The 15,974-nt window shown below is 46.7% G+C and overlaps 1 protein-coding gene across 1 annotated transcript in view; it reads left to right on the forward strand.

Annotated features, from left to right (window-relative positions):
* Nucleotides 1-15,974, forward strand: part of LOC119445343 (lysine-specific histone demethylase 1B) — an 85,310-nt gene that overhangs the window by 57,545 nt on the left and 11,791 nt on the right. Inside the window, exons 12-14 of the mRNA XM_049663023.1 lie at nucleotides 494-721; nucleotides 8,935-9,075; nucleotides 11,528-11,650. Of these exons, the coding sequence (XP_049518980.1) occupies nucleotides 494-721; nucleotides 8,935-9,075; nucleotides 11,528-11,650 (492 nt within the window). The remainder of the gene's footprint in view (nucleotides 1-493; nucleotides 722-8,934; nucleotides 9,076-11,527; nucleotides 11,651-15,974) is intronic.

The following is a 15,974-nucleotide window of genomic DNA, read 5'->3' on the forward strand; positions in this document are numbered from 1 at the left end:
CAGCGCGGCAGCAGAGCAGAGCGAAGTCCCCCCATTGACGGCACACGCGAGAGGGTGCCACTCATAGATCTCCGGGCGAATACGTTGCTATAAATGACCAAAGTTACGCAAGTGTATTGGGAGAAATCTGCACCGAGCAGTTGGTAAGGCACCCAAACAAGTGCGCATTGATTAAAAGCTAGCAGGAACCAAGCACTCTGGGTTAAATCTGCTAAGCACAGGTTCATGTGTTGGGCTGACTTTTGCGAAGGCTAGCTGCATCGCATAATGCTCCCTCGTAGTTTATTTCCTTCCTCTATGTGTCATAACAAAGCACAAACTGACAACTGAATTGTGCTTTTGCTCATTGCACTGTTAGTCTGATTTTCTGCTTAATACCATGAAATGGATCGCCACGACAGTCGAACCTGATCATAACGAAGTCGCATTGGACAAGAAAATACCCTCATTATACAGTAAGGAGTGGAACAATGACCCATCTCTCTGAATGCAGGTGACGACAATAGACTACGGTTCTGAGGAAGGTGGCGTTCAGATCTTTACGGAGCGGTCTGCCACCCATAACGGCAAGGAGAAAGAGGATGAAAAGTTTTCGGCCGACTTTGCTCTGGTGACGGTGCCATTGGCCATCCTGCAGCAGAAGGAGATCCAGTTCTCGCCGCCTCTGCCCAAGGACAAAATGGGCGCACTCATGGATTTAGGTGCAGGCGTCATTGAAAAGGTGAGGCAAGCCACTTCTGCTCCAAGGGCTTTTTACGCATTGTCAACAGTTCCACGGAACATACTCGTCTGGTCAGAATAAACAGTTTGAACGTAAGATTCTTTAGTTCTGGAACATTTGAAACAACAGCATCTTTTTCTCTATGTGCTCTCTCTCTCTTTTTTTTCTGAATTGCCAAATAATGTTTTGCTCGCAGAAGTGCTTTTTAAAAGCATGATTTGTCAGAGTGTTGCCATGTTCTCGTTATATTGCTCTTGGCAAGAGAAGCACTAGCCATGTGACAGTAGCATATCGCATCTCTTAGTACAAGTAAAATCTCGTTACTACGAACCCCACATTAACAAACTTTTCAGATTAACGAACTTTTCAGAAACCCCCTGCTGACTTCTTATAGTTTCAATGTAAAAATATTTCAGTACTACGAACTTCAGAATACCGAACCTTTCAGAATAATGATAATTATTCAGTTTCTATGTCATGTGAACAACACCTCAGTACTACGAACTCATATTCCAAAATTTGGGATGTTTAGATTTTCGTGTATCCAGTCACGGCAGCCAAAACAGGATGCTAGCAGACAAGGCGCAGAAAGCGGACGCCACGGCGCATGGGTCCGGAAAACCTGAGACGGCGCCGAGGGGCAAAAACAACAAAAAAAGAACTATGCTGGCACGCAGCGTCGGTGCGTCGGAAAGCGGGGCGGCCACCTCTCAAAAGGCAAATCGCCCACGCACGATAATCACTTCACGAGTTCCAAAAAAGACTCAAAAGCAGTGCGACGATCACGGCAATCGGTGACAGCGGCATGTCAAAAGGGAAGCGTTTGTCGCCCGCGCCCACATACAGGTTCTTTCGCGCATGCCTTTTGCGTGCCACCCAGCCCTCAGATGACACACTGGCATGCGTAGCAATGGATTCATGCCTGGTTTAGTACAGTGCCCTTGCGCTCTACAGCAGCGCAGTGTGCCCAAAAGCAACGCGTGGATGGATATTCCAACAGTGCAGCGCAGCCAGAAGGTGTGCATCGTGTCAGGCATCACCGCAAAATACTGTCACTCTCGACTCGCGCTTTTCCGTTCCGAGGCAAGGTAACAGTGGGCTTCTTTGATTTTCGGAGTTCTGGCAGCCAGGCGGCAGCCAGCTAGTTCCTGCTCTGATAGGAAGTCACGTGGGCTGGGATCCCAAGACAAACCGGAGCTACCCAATGTTTGCAAAATCGAACTCCGAGACAGCGCTGGCCGCGGGAGAAATGTAAACATGCTACCAGCATGGCAGCAATCGGCGTGGGCGGCATGCACGCGGCGTAGTCGGCCCTTTTTTGTGTTGCCACCTTGGAAATATATACAGTGAACTCTCGTTAAGACGAACTCGGTTAAGAAGAATTCTCGCTTATGACGAACAACATGGGATCGATTGTTTGGTTTTTCATAGACTCAATGCAAAAAAAATCCGCTTAAGAAGAACCATCTCAGACGCACTCTTCGGTTAAGATGAACTTTCAAACTGACCGCCGCCGCCTCGCGGCCCTGCGCAGGCTTGGTAGGGCATTCATGCGACAAGCGGGAAAGGGAAAATAACAAAAGGAACTTCCCCTGACAGAACGGCACGCGAGAGAAGCGAGAAAAAGCACCCGCGCATGGGAATGCGGAGCCAGCAGTAAAGCAAACAAAACCACAACAAAAGGAGCCAAGAGAGAGAGAGCGAGGGGGAATCTCCACCGGGCCGACCGGTTTGGAGTCGTCGTTGCCGCGATCCGCATGCTTCGCTCGAAGGCGTGCGCGCGTCGCACATCGCGGGCAGAGAGAAAAACCGCGAGAGGAGGAAAGGAGAAAAACAAGGCAAAAAAAAAAGCGGAGTGACTGCTGTCTACATGAGCATGTGGACTCTCTCTACAACGCGCGGACCACGTGACCACCGCGGCCACCGCACCGCGCCACCGCCGCGTCCCGTCCGTCCCGTCCTTCGTTCTCTCATTCTCTTTGTTGCCTCGACAGCGATCGGCTGCGAACTGTCTCGCTCGCACGCTTTCTTTTCTTTGCCTCGTTGCAAGGGCTAGTATGTCTGCTAAGGCAAGTGTTCAGCGCAAGCCCATCATGCTTGCAAAGAAGGCCGAGATATTGTCTGATGTAAAAGCCGGCAAAGCCTCGAAAACTGAGATTGCACGGAAGTATGGAATTGCAAAGAGCACGTTGGCAGGAATCATTAAGAACGAGGCACGAGTAACCGCCGCGTTCAACGATGGCGAGTTTGCGCCGAAACGGAAGAAGATGCGGACTGCGGCAAACAAGGGTTTAGAAGATGTTCTCCTGGCTTGGATCCAGCGAGCTAGAAGTGCAAATCTGCCTGTCAACGGTGTTGTACTGAAAGCAAAGGCAGAAGAAGTTGCCCTCCGGATGAACTTAAAATTCTCGTGTAGTGACGGGTGGCTTGACCGTTTCCGCAAAAGGCACGGGCTGGTTTTTCGGTCGATCGTCGGTGAGTCCGCCGCCGTTGATGAAGCGACATGCAACGACTGGAGGCTAACGAAGCTCAAGGATCTTCTACGGGAATATAACCCCAGGGACATCTACAACGTGGACGAGACTGCCGTTTTTTATCAGATGCTCCCGCAGAAGACGCTCGCGCTTGCTGGTGACAGCTGCACAGAGGGCAAGCACAGCAAAGTCAGGATTACCGTCCTCGTTGGCGCCAACATGACCGGAACTGACAAACTGAAGCTTTTTGTTATTGGCAAGTCGAAGTCCCCGCGTTGCTTCAAGAATATCAAAACGCTTCCGGTGACGTACACGGCCAACGCCAAGTCGTGGATGACTCGGTCACTGTTTGAGCAGTGGCTGCGGGATATGGACCGCCGTTTCGTAAAAGAAAAAAGGCGTGTCCTGTTTCTTGTCGACAACTGCCCTGGTCATGGGCAAGTCGCCGGACTTGAAGCCATTCGTGAGGAGTTTCTGCCCGCGAATACAACGGCGAAGCTCCAGCCCATGGACCAGGGAGTGATCAGCAGTCTCAAGAGGCACTACCGCCGATCACTTCTCCAAAGGATGTTGCTCTGCTTGGAGAGCAATAAGCAGTACGTGGTGGACCTTCTGGCTGCTGTGCATTTGCTGAGCAATGCATGGAGCCAAGTAACTGAAGCGACAATTGCGAATTCATTCCGCCATGCGGGATTTGTCGCTCCAGACGATGGCGCACCTGACAGTCCAACCCAGGATTGCGGCAGTGACAACGAGGAGGAGGCTGCATTGCTCTCTTCACTAGGGAGCAAAGGCGTCGTCGTGGACATGAGCACCTACGTCAGCGTCGACGAGGATGTGGAAACGTGTAGGGCAGACACAATTGACTCCATCATCGAAGAAGTGCTTGAGGTGTCTTCTGAAGGCTGCTCTGATGACGACGAGGACGATGCTAATCCAAGGCCCGTGCCTGTGTCCTCCGAGGCAGCAGATGCCTACTTGAACTCGCTGGTGATTTTTTTTCAGCAGCACGAGGGTACAGAAGGATTTTTAAAGTCCTTAGGGGAAATGGCATCGTTTGTGTCTGCTCGCCAATTTGCCACGAAGCGGCAAGCATCCATCACGGACTGGCTGAAGCCCAGCAACAGTTCAAACTGAGGGTGGTTTTCAGTAAGGTGAGCTCGAATAAATGTTTTTTGTTATTTTCTCCCGTTGTAAGTCTCCTTCATTTACCGTGTTGAAGTAGGATGTTTAGGTGCATGTGGTTATGTTGCCATTTATTTTTTCGAGGCCACTTCGGTTGAGATGAACTTCTGATAAAACGAACAAATTTTCGCGGTCCCTTCGAGTTCGTCTTAACGGGAGTTCACTGTAGTTGCATTCAGGAATACAATCACCTTTGCGAGATTATGCGCGACTCAGCACAGGATGCGCACTGTGCAGCTCACTTTGCACAGGGCAACAAACGGCGTGCAAGGCGTCCGATTCCATTACGTAAAATCGCAGCTAAGTGATTGCTAAAGCGATCGCTCGAGGATACCTGTTCGTATAGCGATCACGTCGGCCACCGGCGACATTTGACATCATTTGACAAGACACGAAAAAGCAGGATATCGGCTACGTCTTATATGCATAAAATTTCGTACGTGCTTGAATTCCATTTCAGAAAGTTTGTTTCGGCTGATGGTGCTCCTCTTAATTCTGCTTCTTTGCTGAAAGAGCTGGGGCTGTGGCTGGCGCGTGATAATGCACACCACCTGTAACCCACGAAAAGCTTTACACGAAAAAGAGTATTGGTCGAGCATGAGAGCAATAATAAAGCTAATGTACGTGTGGTCATTACTCAACTCAACCAGTGCATTCCTTTATCATCAACAGCCTATTTGGTATAGTTATAACCATGGTGTAAGAATAAGGAGAGGGGCTGACACTCTCCCCCCAACGCGCGCGAAAGCGCCGCTCGCTCGCGTCCAGATTATGTTCGGCTTGGTGGCAGCTGGTTCGGCGGCGTTGTAGAGGGCGCTGCGGTATGCTGTCCCAGCCTCGGCGAGAAGGCGCATGCTTCGCTATCTGTGCGCTTTGTGCTTGCATGTGCGGCCGTGCTGTTTTGAAGGCACACTTTTTGGTCACGCGCCTTTTATCATCTTGTGCTTGTGTATTGTCGTTACGGGCCCTCGACCAAGGTGGAAGCGGCCTTCTGAGAGTTTGAAATGGGTAGAAAGTGCTTCGTCACGAACTGCAATTCTGGATACCGAACTTTTGCAGAGCGTGTGCCTCTATTCAAAGCGCCGTCTGACAGCGGTCATTTAGAGCAGTGGCGCTGTGCAATTCCGAGGGCAGACAGAACTCTAATGCCTACCGACCACGTCTACGCCAAGCATTATGAGGCGATATGATATCGACGACATATTACGCGGAGCTCGATGGAAGGGTGCTACTTGACGCGCCAAAGAGGCCTGTTCTGTCTGCAAATGCGGTTCCCACCGTATTTACGAACTGTCCAAAGTACCTCACATGGTCAAGTAAACTACGAAAGCCGCCGAGGCAGAAAGAACATCCTGCGCAAGCACCTAAGCGATGTCAGCTGAAACTCGACAACATCGATGCAACACAATCTGTGCAAATTTTTCTGCATATATATATATACATATATATATATATATATATGATGCTGTTGTCTGTGCAGATCTGTACCTGATTTTTAGATTTGTTCCATCTTAGCTAATTATTTTTTACAATTCGTGTATGTTGTGTAAATTACGCTTAGATGTTTCTATTCCACATTTTTGCATTGTGGCAGTGCATGAAAGCGTAAGCTTCTGGAATGGTTATCTGCTGTTAAAATTATTGAGCTGCTTGCACATTTTTTTATTCTGGTGTCCTTGCAAAATGAAAAAAAGTCTGACATTATTGTGTGGTGGGTGTAAGTGTATTTGTGGACATGCACTGCCAAATAATCTTACATTCTCACATGCTCATATATACTTAAAAAAAATAGTCACCTCTTTGAACCTGCAAGAGTCACTCGCTCCCCAAACGACGAAAGCCAAAGGAATAATATACACAGTCTATGTTAAGTGGAATTGAAATAAAAAATATTTTCACAAGTAAACTGTATTAGTGATATTGTAATCCAAGATCAAACGCCTGCCTTCGTCCCGCCTGATAAATTATCTTTTGAAGGATTTCTTTACATAGCTATGTGCTTTCTCATCATAGGTTCTAGCCATGAACACCCACTTTGCTCTAGTACGTTGTATATCGCAAGCTTGCGCCGTTTCATTTCTTAAATTATATCGCGCCCACTCTGAATTCGCGTGACGATGCTTGAACGGTTTTATGAGTTTAAATTTTCCGGTGCAGTCACTATTTTCTTCTAATCGAGGGGTAGCACGCGGGCTTACGCTTTCATTTTTTTATGCTTGTATGCATGACTAGATCGGCCGCAACAAATTGTGCGCGCGAGCGGAATGTGAGTGGGCATTGAATGCTGCCCGATTGATCCGTGTTCACGTCATTCACGCCCTGCACATTCTACGTTCATGTTAGCAAAGCATTCAGCCTGGTACACTCATCACCTTAATCCGAAATAACGAATTTCCTTCGCTTTGGGTTTTACTGGTGCCACTATGAACGAAAATTTAGCGGAGGCAGAGGAATGCGAAGCCGCCGGCGCCGCTAAGCTGGGTCCGCTGGCCGCGGCGCCATCTATCTGCTCGCAGCAGAGCTACTCGGTGCGCCCGTGCGCGGCCGAACGTAATCTGGACGCTCGCTCGCACGCAGTGTCAACACCTAAATATTCTTCCACCTTGGTTATAATGCATTAGTTTCGAACTGCCACCCAAGATACGATGGAGAGATGGAGTGAACACAGGTTAGCTGCGATGCCTACTCTAACTGCAGAAAAAAGACATATCGCCGCATATACGCAAGCAATGTGAAAACGGATACCACCAGAAAAAGACATGAACCGAAAAGGCACCGCAATGTGCGGTAATGAGCGTCTACAATTTCGACAACTTGTGTGAAACACAATGAAGATACCATGCAAGCATGATCGAGAGTGCAGCGTACTGTTCACGGCCGAGAAGAAGCATTCACGGGACACAAACAAACGAAAGCTTCAAATGTTTCGTCGCCGCTCATTGGCACCGCCTTGCAAGATGGAACGGTGCATTAGAATCCTAGTAAGATAACTCTAGAAGTAATGCAATCAGCAATCCACGCACCACGTCAACATCGGGAATTGCTCCACCAAGTGCGCAAGCGCCTTCTGAGGCAAAGTTTAAAAGCACGCCATCCGGGGTGGCGCACGCTAGTATTTGATGTAAGCCAGTTGGCTGAGCGAGGTAAAAGTCCTCAAGCGCCCGCATTGCAATCTGTCGAGTCCCCAGAAAGATGGTGGCGAGCGCTCATCGCCTTTTTGTCGTCTGCTAGCTGGAGAACTTCCAGAGAGCTGCCAGACCAAAATCGTCCTGGCTGGTTCTGGCAGCCCACAGGTAGCCAGACGCTTCCAGCCAGAGTGAAATGAATGCATGGCAGAAGTGCGTCACGTGGTGAGCGGAGCAACCTGAGAAAAACGAATGCGCTCTGGCTTGCTCTGGCAGCCCGTGGGTTGCTAGAAGTTAAAAATCAAAAAAGCCCAGTGTGTTAGTTGAACGGCCAGGCGATCCCGCTCTTTCTAAAAATGTCCCAAAGTGGCAAGTGTCACCCGCAGGACCATTCGAACACTAGCTGAGGCGACGACTTATCAAGTTTTGCGAGCACATTTTCCGGCCAGGCAAGTGTCGCCTAGCAACGGAGGCGCATCTCTTCCTTCTTTCGCCTTCTTTCCGCGCTACTCTTTCGTGCTTTCTGTGGCCGTAGTAAATATGTCTGCAGAGAAATGTAACCTCTGTACTCGTGGAGTTTCCACACGGTCACACTTCATACTTTACGGGCGGTGTCAGTTACGCACGTTTGTGCTTTAAAATAGTTCAGGTGTCCGCCTCAGCGATACAGTTGCGGTGTCCAGTCAAGGATTTTGAAAATGAACAAACGGGAAACATTGCACTTTGAAAGCGACACGGAGTTTCCTTTTTGTCGGTAGTTTTCTCGTCGTCAGCGTCTCTTTTGAGCGCGTCACTCTTATTACACAGTACTTCGGTAGTGCGTGGCGCTGGAATGTAAGGTAAATAGCAACAGCGTGGGCCGAGAGCCAACAGCGACGTCTTCGTGGGTAGCTCATATGGTGTCAACTTATGAACTGATAGATTAATGGGCAGAATGTTTAATTTCAGGACTTTGGCTATAACGACTTTTCAGAATAACGAACCATTTACCGTGGTGCCCTGAAGTTTGTTATATCGAGATTTTACTGTACATCATGGTAATTTTGACAGGTTTACATGTGCCGCATCCCCCTTCACCCGAACGAATTCATGCTGGGAGCTATTTCCGGCAAGTGCATTTCACCAGCGAGTGGAGTAGAGCACACGCCAGCAGCTGTCGCGCTTTCCTTCTCTCCCTCGATGCAAAAGCGACCGCTTACGTGCACCATCCTTTTTATCGACTTAGCTGTGCAAGCCTTTACAGAAAAGTTGTTGAGTATAGCAGCAGCACTCAACTTGCAGTGGAGTCTGCACGTGGTGTATCTGAAGGTCTTCAGAATGACCGGGTGATGTTAGCACGCTTTTGTGTTTGGGTCGTTTTCTGTGTTAGGGGCTTGAGATGTGAGTGCTTTGCGGTGCTGCCACCCGTTTTCTTGCTCTCCCTTTGTAGGTGGCCCTCAAGTTTGCTCGGCCCTTCTGGTCCGCTCAAGTGATGGCCGCAGACTTCTTCGGCCACGTGCCGTCGTCCCCCGAGCAGCGCGGTCTCTTCAGTGTCTTCTTTGACCTCAGCCCCCGGACACAGCCCAAGATGGTCAGGGCATGTTTTGTGGTGACACATCGTGTTCAGGGTTCACCCTGGTCCCTGAAGCCCATGTTCATGGGTCACTCTCTAGGATTCGAATGTCCATAAATTTATGAAGTGCCCATAAACTTCACTTTTGGCTCAGCATATAGTGTCTCTTGTTTGGATTTATGCATCGAGGTTTGTTCAATTCATAAGTTAAGCCAATCCAACCTTGTCAGCAACGCTCTTGTGGAATTTGGTGGCAGTTAGTTTGCTTGCCTGGAATCACTGGGAGACATTCATCCTGCACTAGATATAGACTCACTAAGCCTTCCTGGTATGCCATTTTTCTTGCTCTGTGTCACAAGGTAAGAAGGTAGTGTGTGTTTTCCAAGCTGTTGTCCAACATCGTGTTGTAGTTCTTGGAAAATGGTCATTCTGCACATTTGAAGCCATTAAAATTAACCTTTTCTTTTTAGTAACCCCCCGCCCTACATTTTCACAAGAACTGCTCTAATTCAGATATATATTTACCTGAAAACTGAGGGCGCCTACCCAGCTATATTATTTCCCACATCTCGGAGCGAAAACAGTGGCTCGATTCAATTGACATGGCTTTTGTGTCATAAAAGGACGCAGCAAATCGCAGCAGCAACTTTGCTTTTGTCTACTTTTCACCCTCTCTTCTTTTTGAGTGTTTGTGTCTTGCCAAGGGCTTCCAGATTCTTTAAGTTATTACCCTTCTTGAGTTTTTTTTTACTTAGCCGTTCGAGATTACAGCTGTAAGGTGGGTTTATAATAATATTGTGTAAAATCACAATCTCATCATTTGTTCATTTTGCAGTTTCTGCACGTTTCAGTTCAAGTCTTTTCAATGCTGCACAGATGTAGCCACTAGCAGAATTAAAAAAGCTGCCATATGTATTGCTATATAATAAAATCCACACAACTACCATAGCCAGAAATGAGCGAAATTGTGCTTCTCTCTCTCTTGCATCGTTCACCCTTTGACTTACATGCACAGATAGCTTATTTTCAGCAGCTTGCATAAGTGATGCTCTAGTCTGGTGCTTTTTCCTTTTCTTTCATGAATTGCATGCGTCGATGTGAGCCACATGGTGTATCTCATGCAGCCTTGCAAGTTTTAAAGTTGGTGGCTGCTTTTAGGGGAGAGAAAGCAAAAACATAAAATGCATTTTTGCTCTCCTGCCCATCAGCTTCCCTAATCCTTGCCGAGACATTTGAAAGCGCTGGAAATGTGCAGTAATGCAGTAATCAAACAATTGTTAAACTCTATTTTATTCTCAAATGAAATAATCACATTTCACAAGTTTGAGGAAATGAAGTTAGCTTTCTTATACCCCACAACTTCAGCCATGCAGGTCAAACTTGTAACTGAAGCAAAAATGCCAGCTTTCATTCATGCCACAGTGGACATAAATCTATGAAAAGTAGCACAGTAGTACATGCTGCTTCTGCCAGCGTTTTCTTTTTTTAGGAGAATGCAGTTTGGTATATCCACAGATAGAGACGAGTTTTGTTTTGTTCGTTTTGTAGCTTTATGTAGTTGGAATCCACTTTGTTGTGACAAGATTCAGCCTTGCTTGAAATAAAATGTTTATGACAAGGCTAGGGGAACCCTTTGAGGGGTCCTGAACCACCCCTCGGTCTTGGTAAAAAAAGACAGTGTGCTATAGCATACATGGCGCATGGAGCTCGCAAGTGGATTGCAGAGTCACCTTTTTTGCTAACACTCATATTTCAACAGAAGCCTGCTCCTCACTCTTTTCTGGACACTCTATTTCGTAATATAGCAGATTCCCATACGCGTCTGCTGTTGGCCAATTGCTGACATCAATCAAGAAGGGTGCTTGTATCAATGCTCTTCTCCCTACTGTAATTGTGTATATTCAGTTTTTTTTTACTGACACTTAAGCCCTGCCGTGCATAAAGCAATCGCTGCGCATACGCACTACACTTGCATGTAGCTGCAGTCTGCTACATAGCATAGGTACCGCGACCGCCGCGAGAGGTGCCGTGACGAGTCTGCTGGCTGACCACACTGCAGCTCGCTGAGGACAACAGCACCTGGCACATCGTATGTGCCAAAATCTAAAATAGTGGCGTCTATGTGAACATCCAAAATCAAATTTGAACTGTGCGCCACAGTGACGTACACTATGCGGAGCGTTGTGAGTACACTGCGCTCCGCCGTAGCCGTTGCAGTACAAGTCATTGAAGAAGGAGCGGAAGCACCGCAAACACTATGTTTGATTGCCAATTAACTCTGCTTCTGCTGAATGGATTGAAGTACTCTTTGCAGCAAAGTATTTCTGAAATAGTCTAACTTAACTTCAAATGCATTTCTCAACTTCGATAAAAAGTGGTTCAGGGCCCCTTTAAGTGAAATCTCATCTATGCTTTTGGGAAAAATCATTGTGTGCCTCTGATTTTTTTTCTTCCAATTGCCCACGTGCAGAACCCAACATATGTCCTGATGACCTACGTGAGCGGCAATGCCATTAACCTGATTGCAAACAAGAAGGATGATGAGGTGGTGTCCATGTGCATGGATGTGCTGCGGGGCATTTTTCACGACCAGGCAAGATCTCTCTATTCTTTCTGCGATGACCTAAACCAGTGTTGCTCAGTTATGGCGTTGCATTGTAGTGATGGCGAGGACCCAAAATTGCTACTGAAAGGGCGGGTAAAAAACTCTCGACTCTTGATTGGGTGAGCTTCGTGCCCAGGAAAGCAAAGCAACATTCAAATTGCATCGATAGTGGCAGGCACGGTTGTCGAATCTAATGCCATGGGCAGAGTCCATGCGCATTTTTTATACAATCGAATGCTTCTGCGATGAACACCTCTACAGCAAAATGATTTTTATAACGAAGGATTTCGCATGTCCTGGCCGAATTCCTATCTTTCCTATGTATTGGGAAACAAAGGCCACTACAATGAATGTACAACGAAGAAATTTTGGCATTCCTGACAGCTGATGCGTTGCTTACAGTCACAGCGTGTAGCATCTAGCAGTGCTGCTGTAACCCTTCGTAGCGTTCAGTGAGCTGGGTTTACATAGGCAGCTGCAATTGACACATAGAATGGTAGATGGACAGAAATCAAATAGTACATATTCGATTTTCAAATCGAAATATTCAAACATTCACTATTAGATTCAATTTTATGATATTCAAGTATACACCCCTACTTTTATGTCGACAAAGATTATTACATAATTTATAGAATTAGTGCTGCAGGTAAACATAGTTTTTTATATATTTTTCAAATGTCCATGCTTCGTAACGCGCTGAGGTTAGGCCACTTTGCCATATCTTTGGAGCCTGTTGCCTAAGAGATGCCACCTACCTTGGGTGGCACGAAAATTGTCTTGGAACAGTTTGTAGCCATATACTTTACATCGTTATGGTAGTTCAGAAATCAAAGGAATGCATCCAATCAGTGTGTCGGAACTGAACTAAAAAGAAAACAATATTGTTGATTTATTTATTTATTTATTTATTTATTTATTAATACTGTAAGCCTTGACAGGCTCTTACAGGAATGGGAACAAAAAATAAAAAGTACAGATTGCAAAGAATACATAAAAAGGAAAAAAAACTTAAGCACTACAGACTAACAGGAAAGGGTACACATTAGACACTAAGTTCGGAATAAGAACTGCAAGCGGCATATGCAGTAAAAGCATACACTAAAAAGAACTGCCATCAGCATACACATGAAAAGCATACACTCCGTGAGCAGCGCTTTTTTTTTCTACAACGGTGCAACTTGTTGATTAACAAATTTTTCAATCTTGACAGAAAATGTGTTAATAGATTCTGAGGACACAATGTTGCGTGGCAGTTTATTTCTATAATTTTATGACTGACGGAAAGAAGAAATACTTGAATGTATTACAGCGGGAGATAAATGGCCTGATACTCTTGTCGTGGTTTGTTCTGGCTGAGTGCTGGTATGGTGGTTTTAGGTACTCGTGTTTGCTTATATTAATGTTGTCATGATAAAGCAGGTAAAGAAACTTTAAAGCAGCAACACGTCGGCGAATCGCCAAAGTTTGAATGTTTGCCCTGTTGCGTAGTGCGGTTATGCTGACGTCACGTGAGTACTGTGAATACACAAACCGAAGAGCTTTATTTTGAATTCCCTCCAGTTGATTAAGAAGGTAGATTTGGTGCGGATTCCAGATAATACTGCCGTATTCAAGGATTGGCCTTACAAGGGCCTTATAACTTGCTCGCCTAGCTTTGGAAGGTGCCAGTGCAAGTTTCCTGCGAAGGTATCCCAGCTGTCTATATGCTTTTGTACACGTATGTTTAATGTGAACATCCCATTTTAATGTGTTTGTGATGGTAACCCCCAGGTATTTAACTGTATCGACTTCTGTTACATGTAATCCCATTAGATGATACGCAAATTTTAACGGTGCCTTTTTTTGAGTTATGTACACAGATGAAGTTTTTGCTACGTTAATTTCCATACCCCATTCTTGACACCATCTGGCAATGTTTGTTAAGGAGGAATTAAGTTGTATCTGGTCATTAACCGTGCGTACTGTAGTGTAGATGACGCAGTCATCTGCAAATAACGTTACTGTTACATCAGGTTCAACATGAGAATGAATGTCGTTACCAAATATTAGGAAAAGAATTGGACCGAGCACAGACCCTTGTGGAACACCGGAGTAGACATCTAACTCTTCAGATTCAGTGTCATTTATTTTAACATACTGACTGCGGTTTGAGAGATAGGCGGCTATCCAGTGTACTACGTTAGTGTTAATCCCGATATTCTTAAGGCTGTCAATTAATTTTGGATGGGGCACCCTGTCAAAAGCTTTGGAAAATTCTACGAATATTGCGTCAGCTTGAAGTCTCTAGTTAATTACTGGAATAAAAAATCGGAATAAAAAAAGTAACTGATACGTTATTTATTTAGTTTTGGAGGGGGACCAATATATTTTTTATCGGTTTTCGCTTCAATGGGAAAGTCGACAATCCGAAGCAACCGACGTCAGGCAACGTCGGCATTAGCATGTACAGTCGAGCGCACATATAATGGCCCCTCTTAAGACAAACTTTTGCTTAAAACAAATGAAACCCACGTGACCATCAAAATGTACATTATTTCAATGGCACAAAATCGCACAACGAACGTCTCAGAGCCCTGCCGATTGGTTACAACGTTGGGCCAGCGTAAACCCGGCGTAAACCTGGCACGATGCGATATATAACGAGGACCTCTAACCCCTTTTCGTGCGCAGACTGTTTTCCTGAGCCTTCTCGCAGGTGAACTACCCGTTTCGTGCCCCCTCTCAAGCGAGCTACCCTCTCCCCACAGGCAAACGCTCTCCCCACAGGCAGGCCCTCTCCCCACAGGCACGCCCTCACCCTGCTGGCACGCCCTCTCCCAGCCGACACGCCCTCTCCCAGCCGACACGCACTGTCTCCGTGCCGCCTGAGCGACCACGCCCGCCCGGCAGCAAGGCTCTGGGGGGAGCTACGTTGGTTTCGGAATTATGTGCTGCTGCGCTACAAGCACAATGCGAAGGCGTGGATGACGCGCAGAGTGGCTGGGCGAGTCTGACCACGACATGCAGAGGCAAAGCAGGCGCATGCTACTTGTGCTTAACTGCTCAGCACACCACGTTCTAACTTCTCTGATGGCAGTGACTCGACTTTTCCTGCTGCCCAAAATGACTTCGAAAGTGCAGCCACTTGATTTAGGCATAATACATGCCTTTAAAGCACGCCGCATTGTGGAGCGCTTGTTCATTGCTGTTGACCGCCCGGCCGCCAACTTGCCGCTTCGAGTTTAACTGTATTCAGCCGTTGAGATGGTGAATCTGGCCTGGGTGGAGGTGACGACTGCTTGTGTGCGAAACTGTTTCCACATGGCCGGCTTTGTCGACGTAGTATCTGATGGCGAGCCTGACGCTTCTGAACAGGTTTATTCCGGCAGCAATTTGTGGTAGCGCGTCGATGACATTGGCTGGGATGACTTCATTCCTGCTGGTGAAGACACTGACATTGCGGAACCGTGCACGGACAAGGCATCATTCGTGAAGTGCGGGCCGAGATCGATGCGGAGGAATCAGATTACGATGAATCTTCAGAGTCAGCACTCATAAGCACACCTGTAGCAATGGGCTACATAGAGGGTCTCAGGCAACTTGTCTGCCAAGGCCTCGGCGAAGAGCATGCTCCGCTTTAAATATTTTAGGCTGGAGGCCACCCTCATCTGATGTGCAATGTAGAAACAGACGAGCATCACGGACTTCTTTGCAAAAAAAATGCGTAGCACCTTATTATTTTTTTAAACTGTGGTCCACTTACTACGAACTTCGGGATATAATGAACAGATACCGCATGACACTCAGGTTCATTATAAGCAGGCTCAACTGTATCTCAAGGGCCCACATAAGTGCGTTTCTCGGGCAGGGACAGTGCGAGCGATAGCCAGTCGAGTGCTCCACTAATCTAAGCCTGCCACTTGGTGCACTAGCAGATTGTCATCGTAGCAAAACCCAGGGCTTGCGTGCAGAAGAGCTCATTGTTTCATTTTCTGCGGGTACAACACTTAGTACTGAAGTTTTACTGTTTGTCCATGTTCGTTTAGGTTAGTGTTATTGGAACAGTGGTCTCGCATTTCGGCATGTACATTCAATGATGCGCTGCTTCTGAGATCATGCTCAGTGTCTTTACTCAAGGCACTGAGCATGATCTCAGAATTCATAATTCACTTATTGAGAAAAAATACTATGTTTTTATCGTTACTTTGCTTCTAAAATGTTTGCATGCAAACCAAGACCGTTATGAACCATTACAAATCTTTTTTGCGTTCCGAAGCAGAATCAGAACAGAACTTTTTTCAGTAGAAAGAAACTAACACCAGAACGAAAA

Source organism: Dermacentor silvarum, chromosome 1, assembly GCF_013339745.2.
Source record: "Dermacentor silvarum isolate Dsil-2018 chromosome 1, BIME_Dsil_1.4, whole genome shotgun sequence".
NCBI lineage: Eukaryota > Metazoa > Arthropoda > Arachnida > Ixodida > Ixodidae > Dermacentor > Dermacentor silvarum.